The sequence below is a fragment of the Hippopotamus amphibius genome, chromosome 3, assembly GCF_030028045.1.
Source record: "Hippopotamus amphibius kiboko isolate mHipAmp2 chromosome 3, mHipAmp2.hap2, whole genome shotgun sequence".
Taxonomy (NCBI): Eukaryota; Metazoa; Chordata; class Mammalia; order Artiodactyla; family Hippopotamidae; genus Hippopotamus; species Hippopotamus amphibius.
In genome coordinates this window covers 130,050,059-130,064,204 of record NC_080188.1, presented here as the reverse complement: position 1 = coordinate 130,064,204, position 14,146 = coordinate 130,050,059, and the positions used below count along the sequence as shown (strand labels likewise).

Below are 14,146 nucleotides of genomic sequence, written 5' to 3'. Positions count from 1 at the left end.
TGCAACACCTCCTCCGGGGCCGCCCAGCCGCCCTCCTGAGGGCCCGGGGAGCTCCCGTGCCCTCGGGGCCCAGAGGAGTCAGGCCACAAAACGGGCTCCTGTTGAGCGGGTGACAGGGCACTGCCCAGGGCGCCAGGCTCGCCGCACACCTGCAGGACGTCGGCCCCCTGCTGCCCCCAGGCAGCAGCACCACCCGAGTCCCGGCAGCTCTGCAGCCACGTGCGTGCCCTTTGTCCTTCGTTTCCAATGGGCAGCTCGACAGCCTCAGTCCCAGACCCGGAAACACCCCCCGGGGGGCCCTAGCCAAGCCTGAAGCGATGGATGCCCCGATCCAGGCCTCCCCTGCCTCCCCCCTCCACACACACACACACACACACGCAGCCCTGAGGCGTCAGGTGCCCTCACCGCCCCAGCTCGCACCTGCTGCTCTGAACATCTCAACAGCACGCACTCTGTGCCCCCCGGTGCCTTTCCCTTCTTTTCTTTTTTCCTTCTTTTTTTCTTTCTTTTTTTTTTGGCTCAGAATGGGCCTTGTGAGCTCTTGGCATTGTGGCTTGTGTTGCGTTCCGTGAACAAGTGTGCATCGTGGCTCCTTGTACGTGTGCAGAGACATAGCGTGTCACACCATCCTAGGAGCGTCGTGGGGTGTTTGTTAGTGCCGTGATTTAAATCTAAACCTGTCTTCTGCTCGTAGGAATAACGGAGGAAGAGCGACAATTTCTGGCCCCTCCGATGCTCAAGTTCACCAGAAGCCTGTCCATGCCGGACACCTCCGAGGACATCCCCCCGCCACCGCAGTCAGTGCCCCCGTCTCCTCCCCCACCCTCCCCCACTGCCTACAACTGCCCCAAGTCCCCAACGCCCAGAGTCTACGGGACAATCAAGCCTGCGTTCAATCAGAACGCCGCCGCCAAGGTGTCCCCCGCAGCGCGCTCCGACACGGTGGCCACCATGATGAGGGAGAAGGGGCTGTACCACAGGAGGGAGCTGGACCGCTACTCCCTGGACTCCGAGGACCTCTACAGTCGCAACGCCGCCGCCCAGGCCAACTTCCGCGGCAAGAGGGGCCAGATGCCCGAAAACCCGTACTCCGAGGTGGGGAAGATCGCCAGCAAGGCCGTGTACGTCCCCGCCAAGCCCGCCCGGCGGAAGGGCACGCTGGTGAAGCAGTCCAACGTGGAGGACAGCCCCGAGAAGACGTGCTCCATCCCCATCCCGACCATCATCGTCAAGGAGCCCTCCACCAGCAGCAGCGGCAAGAGCAGCCAGGGCAGCAGCATGGAGACCGACCCCCAGGCCTCGGAGCAGCCGGGCCCGCTGCGGCCCGACGGCAGCCTGGCCCCGAGCAGCCCCTTCGCCGCCGCCATCGCCGGGGCCGTCCGCGACCGGGAGAAGCGGCTGGAGGCCCGGAGGAGCTCCCCGGCCTTCCTGTCCACGGACCTGGGGGACGAGGATGTGGGCCTGGGGCCGCCCGCCCCCCGGGCGCGGCCCTCCAGGTTCCCCGAGGAGGGCGGGTTTGGCGAGGAGGACGACACCGGGCCACTGTCGTCACCCGCGCCAGGGGCGGCGCCCAGGGAGCCCGAGAACCACTTTGTGGGTGGTGGCGAGGCCGGAGCTCAGGGTGAGGCCGGCAGGCCGCTGAATTCCACGTCCAAGGCCCAGGGGCCCGAGAGCAGCCCTGCGGCGCCCCCCAAGAGCAGCAACGCAGCCGGCCCTGAGAACTACGTCCACCCGCTCACCGGGAGGCTGCTGGACCCCAGCTCCCCTCTGGCCCTGGCGCTCTCCGCGAGGGACCGAGCCCTGAAGGAGTCCCAGCAGGGCCCCAAGGGGGAGGCCCCCAAGGCCGACCTCAACAAACCTCTCTACATCGATACCAAAATGCGGCCCAGCGGGGAAGCGGGCTTCCCTCCGGTCGCCAGGCAGAACACGCGGGGGCCCCTGCGGCGGCAGGAGACGGAGAACAAGTACGAGGCCGAGCTGGGCAAGGAGCGGAAGGACGACAGGAAGGGCGCGCTCCTCAGCGCCGTGGACGCGTCCCAGCAGAAGTCGGCCGGGCTGCTGATGGTGCACACCGTGGACGTGGCCAGGCCGGACGACTTCCTGCGGGAAGAGGACGAGGACGAGGACGCCGGGGCGGAGACGGAGCCAGACCCCTCGCCGTCCGTGGTGCCGGAAGGTGTTCCCGAAACCGAAGGTGCTTTACCGATCCCCGCCGGCCCTGAGCCCGCGGCCGCCGCGCCCGGCAGGACCCTGGTGGCGGCGGGCTCCGTGGAGGAGGCGGCGATCTTGCCGTTCCGCATCCCTCCCCCGCCTCTGGCATCCGTGGATCTGGACGAGGATTTTGTTTTCACAGAGCCATTGCCTCCGCCCCTGGAATTTGCAAATAGTTTTGATATCCCCGATGACCGCGTTGCTTCTGTCCCCGCGCTCTCAGACCTGGCCAAGCAGAGAAAAAACGACGCCTCCCAGCCCCCGTCGTTGAACTCCAGCCAGCCGACCAACGCCGCAGACAGTAAGAAGCCGGCCGGTCTTTCGAACTGTCTGCCCGCCTCCTTCCTGCCACCCCCCGAGAGCTTCGACGCCGTCACGGACTCTGGGATCGAGGAGGCGGACAGCCGCAGCAGCAGCGACCACCCCCTCGAGACGACCAGCACCGTCTCCACGGTGTCCAGCATCTCGACCCTGTCCTCCGAGGGCGGGGAGAACGCGGACACCTGCACAGTCTATGCAGACGGGCAAGCATTCATGGTGGACAAACCCCCAGTACCTCCCAAGCCAAAAATGAAGGCCATCATTCACAAAGGCAACGCGCTTTACCACGACGCGCTGCTGGAGGAGGATGTGGACAGCTTCGTGATCCCCCCGCCGGCGCCCCCGCCGCCACCCGGCGGGGCCCAGCCCGGGACCACGAAGGTTCTCCAGCCAAGGACCTCCAGGTTGTGGGGTGACATCCCAGAGGTCAAAAGCCCGATTCTCTCAGGCCCAAAAGCAAACGTGATTAGTGAGTTGAACTCAATCCTGCAGCAAATGAACCGAGAGAAATCTGCAAAGCCGGGGGAAGGGCTGGACTCACCGATGGGACCCAAGCCCGCCAGCCTCACTCCAAGGTAAGTGCCGCGCATGGTGTGGGCGCCGACCGCCGGAGCCGGCTTTCCTCTGCCCGTCCAGTGCTGACCAGGAGAGGCCCTTGGGAGCAACCGAAGCGGGCACGACGAGGGGAGCTCCGAGAGCCTTCTGTGTCAGCCGCATCTGTCGCGCACGCACGCGCTCCTCTCGCGCCCCTGGACCCTGGTGTCACAGAGGCGAGCGTCCGGCCCAGCAGGACGTGGCTCCCCACGTGGAGACGTGTAAGGAGGCCCAGCCACGCATTCGGCCCCACCGTGGCTTCCCGAGAGGAGCCCCACTCTCCCCCCATGCCCTCCATTCTGGAGCCTCGGCCAGCAGGCTGCGGGAAGGGGCGTGCCAGCGGCAGGGAGGGGAGGGCCACCGTGTGCGGTCACGGCTGCGGTCACGGCTGCGTGCGGGGCTCTGCTCCCCCATCCCGTCACTGACTGGTCTGAGGCTGGGGAGGGCCGGGCTGTGGACCCACCAGGGAGCTTAGTGAAATGCAACCCGGCGCCCGTCCTGACCCAGGGCAGATGTCCTGGAAGGAAAGCATGTGGACCTCCCCCCGCGGGCGCGCTCACAGGGCCAGGCATGGTGTAAGGTACTGCCTTGGAACCAGGGGTCGTGGAAGGCGGGGAGGTCAGGAGGTGCCGTCCTAACCCAGCCTGAGGGCTTTATCAAGCACGCCACGCTGTAACAGGCCCCCGGCCCTCTGCCTAGCTGGTGGATGACCCCGCCAGAGCCGGTGCCTCCACACATCACTCACAGCTCTGCTTCCTTCGCCAAGACACACGCCATCTCTCGGGTCTCCAGATGCCAGTGTTCTCCACGTTCCCCCGCCGACATTTACTCTCGGGTTTCATCCGTCGAACGCATGAAGTCATTCTTCATCCTCTTGCTGGGCAGGCATTTGATTCAAACATCTACGTCCATTCATCCGCAGTATTGCACTACAACTGGGTCCTTAGAGCAGGCTGAGAACCACAGTTCTCCCAGGTATCCTCCTCTGGGGGGTATGTAAGTTACGTGGATGGCTCCCACCACTCCTCAGAGGAAACTGATGGGCCAGTCTCGGTAGAGAGAGGCACGCCAACACCACCATCTTTTAATGGGGCACCCGTCGTTAACCGTGGCGTTCAAAGAGCACGACAGCTGCACGGAGATTCCACACAAATTCCCCATTTCTGGTGGACTTGTGTACACACACACCCACAAGTCTTCCATACTTGAAAGTCTCAAGGAAATGTTGCATGCTGGCTCCATTATGTAGCGGTACCGGTCTTTGGTTGCGAGGTTATGTGAGAGTATGACAATTAAGATGCTTCAGCTTTGTGTTCCACATTTTACCAAACACCTGGACGTGGGTGAGTAATCCTCCTAACAGCTGGTGGGAAGCAGGTATTAATTATACCCATTTTTCAGAAGGGTAAATAGAAACTCAGAGAGGTCTGTGGTGTCTGAAGCGTGGAAGATGCAGAAGGGCACTGACTCTAGGGCTGTTCAGGCTGGGGGCAGCCTGCATGCTCCCGCCAGGTGTCCGGGGGCCTCTCTGCACAGCGTCCGCGTTGTTGGCCTCCCCAAGTCCTCTCCTGGCTGGGTGGGCTCCTAGGACTCACAGGAGGGGGGGGTCTCCGAGTTGCAGGTGTGTCTAGGGTTTCTCTGGGTGGGAGGGGCCTCAGAGCTGGGGCCAGCTGGCAGCATCTTGCTGGGCTTCTTGAGAGCAGCTGCAGGACGGCTTCTGTGTGACCCAAGCTCCGCTGCCAGGAGCAGCCACCTCCAGTCTCTTCTGTTATTTATACCCCAGCCCATCATGGTGAGAGCATTAGCTGACGTCTACTGTGCAGTCACCAGGTGTCAGACATCCTGCGGCACTGGCCCCAGAGGCTGGGCTGGCACCTGCTCCAGGGTGCAGACGAGTGAACCGGGGGTCCGAGAGGTGAAGCCCTGGGCCATGGGCGTGCAGCTGGAAGGCAGAGAGGCAGACCTCCAGCCCAGGGAGCTGCCCCAGGGTTCACTGGAGCCAGGGACTGACCTGGAAGGAAGGGGCCAGTACCTAACGGAACATCCGCAGGGCCAAGCTCACCGCGGCGGGGCTCTTCTCAGGCCTTCGGAACCCCCTTGAGTCCAGCTGAATGTCCAGAGGTCTTCTTGGCTTACCTGGTGACTGATAATCCACAAGGGTGGTCCCCAGGCAGTCCCCAGCACCACTGACCACCCCAAGGCGGTGTCCCCTCCTTCCCTACTCGCTGTCAAGGGCTACACGGAGTTAGAGCAGGAATAGGTCGGCCCGAGGCCCAAGGACAAGAAGGAAGGTCAGTCACTGACTCCGAGCCCTAAGCTGGGCACTCGGCTGCCCACTCTGGCTTTTCCAACCTCACGGCCCCATTGGGCAAAGCCCAGTGGACATGAGCTCCAGCCACGAGGTGTGCTGACCGGGGTGAGCAGGGGACAGCTCCTTGGCAGAGCCACCCGAGGGGGTGACTGAGCCCCAGGCACGAGGCCTTTCCCGTGTGCACAGACAGCACACACCGCACTTCCCTTCTCGCGCAGACACGCCCCCGGGACGCGGCTCCCTCTGCTGTGCTGGGTCGCGCCTGGGGTTCAGTTCAGCCGTTCGGGCATCAGACAAAGCCCAGGATGCTCCCGACCAGGGCTCATCTGCCTGGGTGTCTCATCGCTACTTTTAAATGCATCTAAAAATTAAGAGCTGTGAAAGGCCCTGGGCAAAATGGGGCACGAAACTGGATGAAGGAAATTCCCAGTGAGAGAAAAGAAACAGGTTTTTCTAGGGAAAATTGAACACCAGCCACGCACTTTGAGATGACAGACAAGCACCGGTGCAAACACCCCATTTCCACAGAAACAAGTTTGATCACCCAAGAAAGGGACAGGTTTTTGAGTTGCTCCACAATCGTTTGTCCACGAAGAGGGCAGAAACCCCAGGTGAACCTGCCCCTTTGGAAGTTCCTTTTGCCCTTGGGTCCCCTCTTAACTCTGAGATGCTACAACCCCGCCAGGTTGGGGAGGGGAGAGCCCTGAGCAGCGGGGCCTTTGCTGACTGGGGTGCACGTGCCTTCACCTGAGCCGCGAGTGAATCTCTCCTGCTCTTACACGTCCCCCAAAATCAGGGACTGCGTGGTCTCTGCCGACGTCTGGATCACAGACATGCTGGAGAGGAAAGACGGCCACATCGTTTCCTTTCCTACCCAGCACTGGCGGCACCTCCCTGGGCCTGATGTGGAAACACCCTCTAAGAACAGGGCCGTCAGGCAGATCTGGGGAAAGTGTTCCTTTGGCCTCCCTGGTTTTCCCAGGAAGATTCTCATCTTTGGAGAGCGTGCCCACCAGGATCAAAGGGCAGCTGAGCTCCGAGGGCAGCGTGAGCCTCCGGGGTGACCAGCTGCATCTCCTACTCGGCACCGCCCCAGCTACCCCGCAGGCTGGAGCCCAGCACAGGCGCCCGGCACCCTGCAGCCGGCACCTCCCCTGGGGAGCTCAGAGCACAAGTGGGTGACAGCGGGCGGCCGGAGAGGCGCAAGGGCCCTGCTGGTGCCCCCGAGCACGGCCTTGCCCCGCACCGGGCAGCCGGTTGTCGCGAGCCTTTTGCTGATGCAGACACGTGAGCAGCGGTCCCCTCACTTCAGAGCACATGGCCTCTTCCTTAGCGTCATGAGAGGGCGACGTGCCCCAGACTCAGGGCTGGGAAGCCAAACGGACACTCATCTTCAGACCTGGACCTGCGGCCCAGCCCCATGGCCTCCTGAGGGGCTCTTGGCAGGAGCCCAGTGTCAGGCCGGAGGGAGGACAGTACCGAAAGGGGCCCACCGTGGGAAGTGGGCGCAGACTTCGTCATGAGCCGTCCTCTGGACCACAAGATACTGATGACCCCGTATGTGCCAGGCACCACGCTGGGCCCAGGATTCCTCCCTGAACCAGGAGACACTCAGGGCCTCTCCTCCTCTGAGGGCACCATTCTCCAGGGGGAACGGATGAGAAAGAACCAGCAGGACGAGCCCACGGTGCGCAGGCAATGCCGCGGGACGAAGGCGGCTAACAAGGCCGTGACCGCGGGCCGCACAGAGGCAGCCCTCCTTAAGGAAGCGGCCCCTGAACCACCTGACACGCAGAGCGGAGCCGGCTGAGCGTAAGCCCGGGAGTAGAGCATCCCAGCACAGGCGTCAGAACGTGTGCTCCACGCGCACAAGCAACTGGCCAGACTGGAGGGCGGGCAGCACGGCAGGGTCTCAGAGGGTCGTGCTTGCCGAGGGGAAGGGCTGGGTGGCGTCTGACAGGTGGCTTGGCATGACCTCACTCTCATGTCATGAAGATGACCCGGGAGCTGTTCGGTCAGGGGGGTCACAGTGACACAGGGAAGCCCCGGAGCAGGCCCGGGTGGGGTCCTGGGGGGCCTCCGCTCTGGAGACGGCAGGAAGATGGAGTCTGACCCAGGACACCCAGCCGTCAGTCTTCAAGCACGATGACCCTGCTCCCCGTTGGCACTCCCAGCGGAGCAGCAGGCCGGCGGGTCCAGCTTCGCTCCCCCGGCTGCTGGGAGGAGGGTCAGGGTGGTGAATGGACGCTTGCGGGGGTCCCTGTGGCTCCCATCCAGGGGGGCGGTGGCATCGACTCAACCTCCGCCAGGAGCCCCTCCAAACCCCCTCACGCTTTTCGGTCGTCCAGAGGAATCTTCACCTCCCAGGGGCAGTGATGGAGCTTCAGGGCCCCCGAGGGGGTTCGGGCTGCCTGTGGGGGAGTCCCAGCCCCTCCTGGGGAGACACCCTCCAGCCTCCAACTGCCCTTCCTGGGGGGCCCGCACCCACCGCCCTGGCCCAGCCAGCGCCTCAGCTCCTCGCTGGCTCTCCACAGTACCATCGTGAGAGCCTCTTGGTTTTAAAATAAATCCGTTTGGGTTGTTAAGAACGTATCTTTGCCCAGCTGGTCCCAGAGCACTGACTTCAAAACCAACTCGATAACAGAAGCTGCTTGATGGCACTTTCATCACCCCAGTGCCGTCACCGAGGTTCATCACTTCCCGGCAGCAACTGAAGTGCTCAGATGGTGAAATCGTGGATGGTGAGGTGAGCACTCGCGCAGGGATCGTGACACCCGCCGCCAGCACGTCCCCTCGCACACGCGCACGTGAAGGGGCTGTTCTGGTCCCGCTGCAGCCTTTTATCCTTCACACGAGATTCTCACCTTCTCACGTGCCAGTCTGGACACTAGCACCACTCAGCCAAAGCGTATCGGGGGATGGATACCTCCCCCTGAAAACTGGGCACCTTCTGGACCTGCTCAAATGTGTCAGAAGGACTGCTGAAGCCGAGGCAGCCCCCCTGGCCCCCGGGCCCCGTCTGCTTGGCCGAGTCACGTCTGAAGGAACTCCTCTGCGGGCCGGGCCGGGCCGGACCTGAGGATGCACAGGGCTCGCAGTGCCCAGAGCCGGGAGCAGCGCTGCGCCAGGGCCAGGCTCTGCCCTGCGCAGATCTGTTCACGCCTCGGGCCACCTTCCCTGTCTTTTTAACGCCCAACCTTTGGAGATGCTATAAAGACAGAACTCAGTAAGATAGCAGTTCGGAAATAAGTGCCATTTTGCATGCGAGATGGGGTTCATCACAAAAACCCCACAGTTCCTAGAATGCAGAGGTCCGGCAGGCATGCTGGAGACAGGCTTGCGCGGAACGGGACCAGAACCCCAGCCCCGGCCCGTGAGGGACAGGCCTCGCCGTCTCGCCGAGCGGCCTCTGGCCCACAGCCAGTCACTGTTCAGGAGCCGGACGGCACATGTACACACGGCAGAAAGGCTACTGAGCCCTCCCCCCACCCCAGTCACCTTGCGCCGACTGATAAAATAACAGCGCGTCTCGGGGTGTCAATTAATTCTCCATCTTTGTTTTAATTCTCATGTTTCCATATGGACCGGATTGAAGAGGCAGGATAGAGAGTAATAATCCAAGAGAGGGCGTGCGTGTGCGCGTGTGTATCTGTCTGTGTTCTAAATCGGGGCAACAGATTCTTGCGTGTTCCACCCGGGAACCCAGTGGTTGCTTAGCAACATAACGATCTCCGCAACCAGGAGATGCAGTGAATACCCGTCTGATTAACTGAGAGTCGGTCACGCCACTGCAAAGGAGCCAGGCTGGCCCGGTCCCGGGCGGCCTCCACTCGCTCCTCAAACGCACGGGTTCTTCCCTTCCACAGCGGTGTTCCGCAGGGCCGTGGGCAGGCCCCAAGCACGGGGCCAAATCGGACACCCCCTCTAGTAGCTGCCGGGCTCCCATCTCTCAGCGTAGACTTGACGCAAAGCACGGCCTCCCCCAACCAGGAACGCTGAGTTACCCTTCAGCCTCCGAGGCTGCAGGAGACAAAGGCAGCTGGGAACGCAAGTCTGGGGGTCAGCGATGAGCTGGCTCTCAGAGGCCTTCAAGCAGAGGCCAGCGTCCTCCTCTTCCCCCACGTTTTCCTGGATCTCTCTTTACATCCACACCTTCCCCAGCTGAGGGAGGCTGAGCTGTGCGTTTCCCACCCTACGTGTGAAAGCGACGTCCCCTGCCGCCGTTCTCTCCCGGGCAGCTCTGCGCACTGCCCGCTCTACTCCGCGCCTACAAAAGGGGCAGCCGGGGTAGGTTCTCAGCCAGTATCTGTGCCATCGCTTTCATGTCATCCATTGAAAAAAGCCGCTTTTTTTAATTGTAATTGATTTTGCAGTGTTGTCTCAACCCGTTCCATTTTGTCATTTCCGTTTGCTCCCACGATGGGTGGTAAAAGAAGAGGGTCGTGCTGAACAGAAGTAAGTGCCGCGTGCAGACACCTCTTCTCTCTGCCGTGTTCTCCTGTCCCTCGTCCTCACTGCCCACCCGTGTGTTTGCTTTTGACGACGCACACAGCTGCCTGCAGAGCCTTCCTTTGAACAAAACATCTCAACTACCTGGGAATGGCGGGGGTGTTCCCAAACGGGGGGGCGCTGACGCCCACCCGCTGGCTCAGAGAGGCCCGCTGTTACATGTCGCCTGGGTTTAAAGCAGTTGCTGTCGTTTTGGGGATTCCCTTGCCCCTGCTTCACAAGGCCCGTCGAACAAGGTCACTGTCCAATTGTACTGTCCCAGTGGGTCTACCGGGTCAGGCAGGTCACAGGCCCAGCACCACACAGAGTCCCCTTAGGGGAAGTGCAGTGCGTCCCTGTGACATGACAACTCCCTTCACAAACCCGTCCTCCCCTGAAGGTCCCCTCTGGGTGGGGCTGCCTTACACGCACTCAGATTTCCTTTCAGCCATCTCAGCTCAGCGGTCGCACCCAAGTGGTTCCCGTGAGCCTTCCCCAGACAGGTGTGCCCACGGCCGTGGGGCAGGCACGGGGGCGGACAGGCCCTGCTGCGTGGGGACTGGAGAGCATCTTTCAGTCCCGGCTGAGCACGGGAATTTGCAGGTTTCTTAACGCCTCGTGGTGCTGATGGCCCACCTGTCTCTCCGGGACCGGGCTCTGGGGGCTGGAGGTGGCTCCCACTCCCTGCATGGAACACGCTGGACCATGCGGGCGCCCGATGCTTGACTTTGAATAACGAGCCTGGCAGGAGTGACCGAGTCATCCTCAGAGTCTCACCTGGGGCTGCCGTTACCTGTTGGTACCCCGTCTCCCAGTAGAGCCAGTAACCCAGGCCCCTGGAGGTTCTTGATAGGGGTCTCCCACGTGTACCGAACCCGACCCTGGAGCCGCTGGCCCTCCAGGAAAGCACATGCGAGTGCCCTGTGAGTGGGTGGGGGTCCCTGCCGCGCGCACCCCCGCCCCTGGGAACGTGTCTCCTCGGGACAAGATCGAAGCCCGGGTCCAGCACAGGTCGCCCCTCGCACCTGCTGCTGCCTCCTCACGTGCAGATCCCACACTGCACGTAGCACCGAGTGGGAAGTGGCGCGAGGCTGAGGGGCACCTCGGTAACCAGCTGGTGGCTTCACCCAGATGTGTGTCCGCGGCGGAGAAAACAAACAGCAGCAAAAGGCCAGACCAGAGCGCAGACAGACAGGGCCCCGGGGCCAGCCCTCTCCCGCCCGTTTATAAAGCGCCTTCCTCTCACCCTCAGCCCCGACCCGGTCACGCGGACACTGCCGCGTCCCTGCGCGCCCCTAGGGAGCGGAGGGGCGTCCCACTCACGGAACCAGGGCCAGCCTGCCGGGCGCCCTCCCCTGCACGTGTCCTTTTAAGCCAAAAAGCCGTAGGTCTGACAGGCAGAGGGAGGGTCTCTCCTCAAGGGTGCCCGGCCCGCTACCTGCTGAGACAGAGGCAAACGATGCCCCTTGCTCAGGGGGCAGTGGTGTGTCACAGACACGCCCCGGCCAGGGAGCAGGACGTGGTTCTGCCCCCACCCCCCGCCGGCTTCCGGGGAGTGGCCGCCCCCCCCCCCCCCCCCCCCCGTGTGCTCTGGCGCCTCCTGCCCCTCTGCCCCGCCCCGGCACGGCAAAGCGTCCGCTCGCTGGCGCGCTGCCGTCAGACGCTCTGGTGTGCTCTGGGTGTCTCCCTCCCCCTCCTGAGGACTGTGTCACCAGACTGGTGATGGTTTTCTCTGTTCCTGCCGTTTCAGAGGCCCAGAGGTCATGAGCACCGTCTCAGGTACACGGAGCACGACGGTCACCTTCACAGTTCGCCCTGGGACCTCCCAGCCCATCACCCTGCAGAGCCGGCCCCCAGACTATGAGAGCAGGACCTCAGGACCACGACGTGCCCCCAGCCCTGTGGTCTCGCCCACGGAGCTGAACAAAGAGATCCTGCCGGCCCCCCCGGCCGTCGCCGCGGCTCCCTCTCCCACCCTCTCGGATGTTTTCAGCCTCCCGAGCCAGCCCCCGCCCGGGGACCTGTTTGGCTTGAACCCAGCAGGACGCAGCAGGTCGCCATCTCCCTCGATACTGCAACAGCCAATCTCCAATAAGCCTTTTACAACTAAGCCTGTCCACCTGTGGACTAAACCAGACGTGGCGGACTGGCTGGAAAGTCTGAACTTGGGTGAACATAAAGAGGCCTTCATGGACAACGAGATCGATGGCAGCCACCTGCCAAACCTCCAGAAAGAGGACCTCATAGACCTGGGCGTGACGCGGGTGGGGCACCGGATGAACATAGAAAGGGCTCTGAAGCAGCTGCTGGACAGATAAGGGTGGCTGCTCGCCACCTGCACAGACTCCTTGTTATAAATAGAGATGGGCTTGCACTGGAACGCTGGATGCTGAGCGCCAACCCCGTCCCGCGGGCTGGTCTCCTGGTACCCAGAGCGATGCTGTGTGTCCCTGGCGTGGCTGAGCAGGGGCCGTCCACCCCCCAGCTCTCTGTGTGGGCTCCTTGGGCTGTTTCTGTCGCAGAGGGGACCAGGGGAGGGAGTCCCTCCAAGGTGGAAAGAGATGCGCCGCTCGCCTCCCGCATGCAGGTGACCTCACCTCGCCAGGCCCAGGAGCGCAGGGCCCTTGCTCCTGCAGGCAGCCACCACGGCACTCTAGACACATACCTCCCGCGGCCTCCCTCTGCCGTCCATCCGGGCAGCTCCGCCCACCCTGGCGTGAGGCCGTCCTCAGCCTGCAGCCCCTGGAGGGCGCCCGTGCCTGCGTGCTCCTCTCTTTCCTGGACTGGGCTCGCAGAGAGACGCCCGCCCGCAGATGTGTGTACAGGTGCCCCTTTTGGAAGGCAGAGCAGCTTTCTTCCCGTGGATTTTTTACCCGTCCCCTCCGACGTGCGCCGTGGCTCTCTGGCCACGAGGTCTGTGGCGGGGGTGGGCTGTCTGAGCAGGATCGTGCTGGGCTTTGCTTAGCTTTCTTTCTTTCTTTCTGCAAAGCTATTAGCATAATTCCAAAGTGGCCAAACAGATGTCACGTGGAGTTAGTCAAAGCACAAAGTCACGATTCCAAGGAGGAGGGAGACCTGGCCGTGGGAAGCAGCCTGTGTGCAGCTGCTGGGCCCAGAGGGTCCCCCAGGAGGGGAGCAGCTGTCTGCCTGGAGTGGCTCTCCAGGAGCAGCTCTCCAGGAGTGTGGGAAGGGGCTTCTCTGCCTTCTGGCATCTTTTTAAATTGAAAGTGTGTTGAATTCTGCAAAGGTGAGGGCAAGTGAGCATGCATTTTGACACGCGGGACGCCGCCAGGTTCACAGTGGGCGAGTGCCGCTGCCGGGAGCTGGGCGGGCCGCGTGGCCACCCCCAGTTCTGAGCCCGGTCAAGGGGAAGCATCGCGGCTGAGACAGCCCTTTTGTCCTCTTGAGGCCAGGGAAGACGGGACTGGGGGCTCTTTTTCCCTTTTCCTCTGAGTGTCCAGGAATCCCACCAGCTTGTCTTAATAGTACAACAGGTTTTTGGAAAACCCAGTGGGTATGACACGTAGACAGAACCCAGGGTGAGGGTGCAAAGCAGATACACGAAGCCAGGATAGAGCAGGGAGGCCCATGGACTGCTGGTCTGGCCTCTCTGGCAAGGCTTTGTTGGGCCCTGCCCCATTCTCCCCCCTGGAGCCCCCTCCCCTGTGACAATACCTCTACCTTCCAAGGGAGGTCGCCACCGGCACCCGAGCCACAGAACCCCCAGGCAGGAGTCAGCATGTTCTCCCACGTGTGGAGGAAACGCGAAGGTCAAGTTTTTGGCTTTTATTATGATTCCAGAACTAGCCTAGCCCATCTCTAATTATAAACACATGATTTTTTTTTTCTTTCTTTACGCTCACAATCAAGTGTCTGATTAGGTCTGGAACAGCTCTAGGATGAACACGTAAAATTTAGCAATTTAAAATCTTTCTTTACTGCAAGTTTAAATAGTTGTACAGATAGTTTATAAGCACAATATTTTAAGAAAAAAAAGTGGCTGGTCTACTAGGCAGCCTTTGTGCCACTTCAGTGCTAGAAAGTTAAAGAAAAAAAAAAAACTTTTGTGATTTAATAATACTATTTCTGTGGAATAATTATAAAAGTATGACCTTTTTAAATCAACCTTATTTGGATGCATCTGAACCAGCAGAGCTGTGTTATATTTTCTATCTTTGCTAGAACTTCGTCATCAAAGGACAATTATTTCTTCAAGAGTGG

General features: G+C 61.7%; 1 protein-coding gene across 2 annotated transcripts in view; it reads left to right on the top strand.

Annotated features, from left to right (window-relative positions):
* SHANK2 (SH3 and multiple ankyrin repeat domains 2) overlaps positions 1-12,384 on the top strand; it is a 470,853-nt gene extending 458,469 nt beyond the window's left edge. For both annotated transcript variants that reach the window (XM_057729608.1, XM_057729609.1), the window contains 2 exons: positions 695-3,107; positions 11,676-12,384. In XM_057729608.1, the coding sequence (XP_057585591.1) occupies positions 695-3,107; positions 11,676-12,243 (2,981 nt within the window). In that variant the 3' untranslated portion in view covers positions 12,244-12,384. The remainder of the gene's footprint in view (positions 1-694; positions 3,108-11,675) is intronic.
* Positions 12,385-14,146: the final 1,762 nt, after the last annotated feature.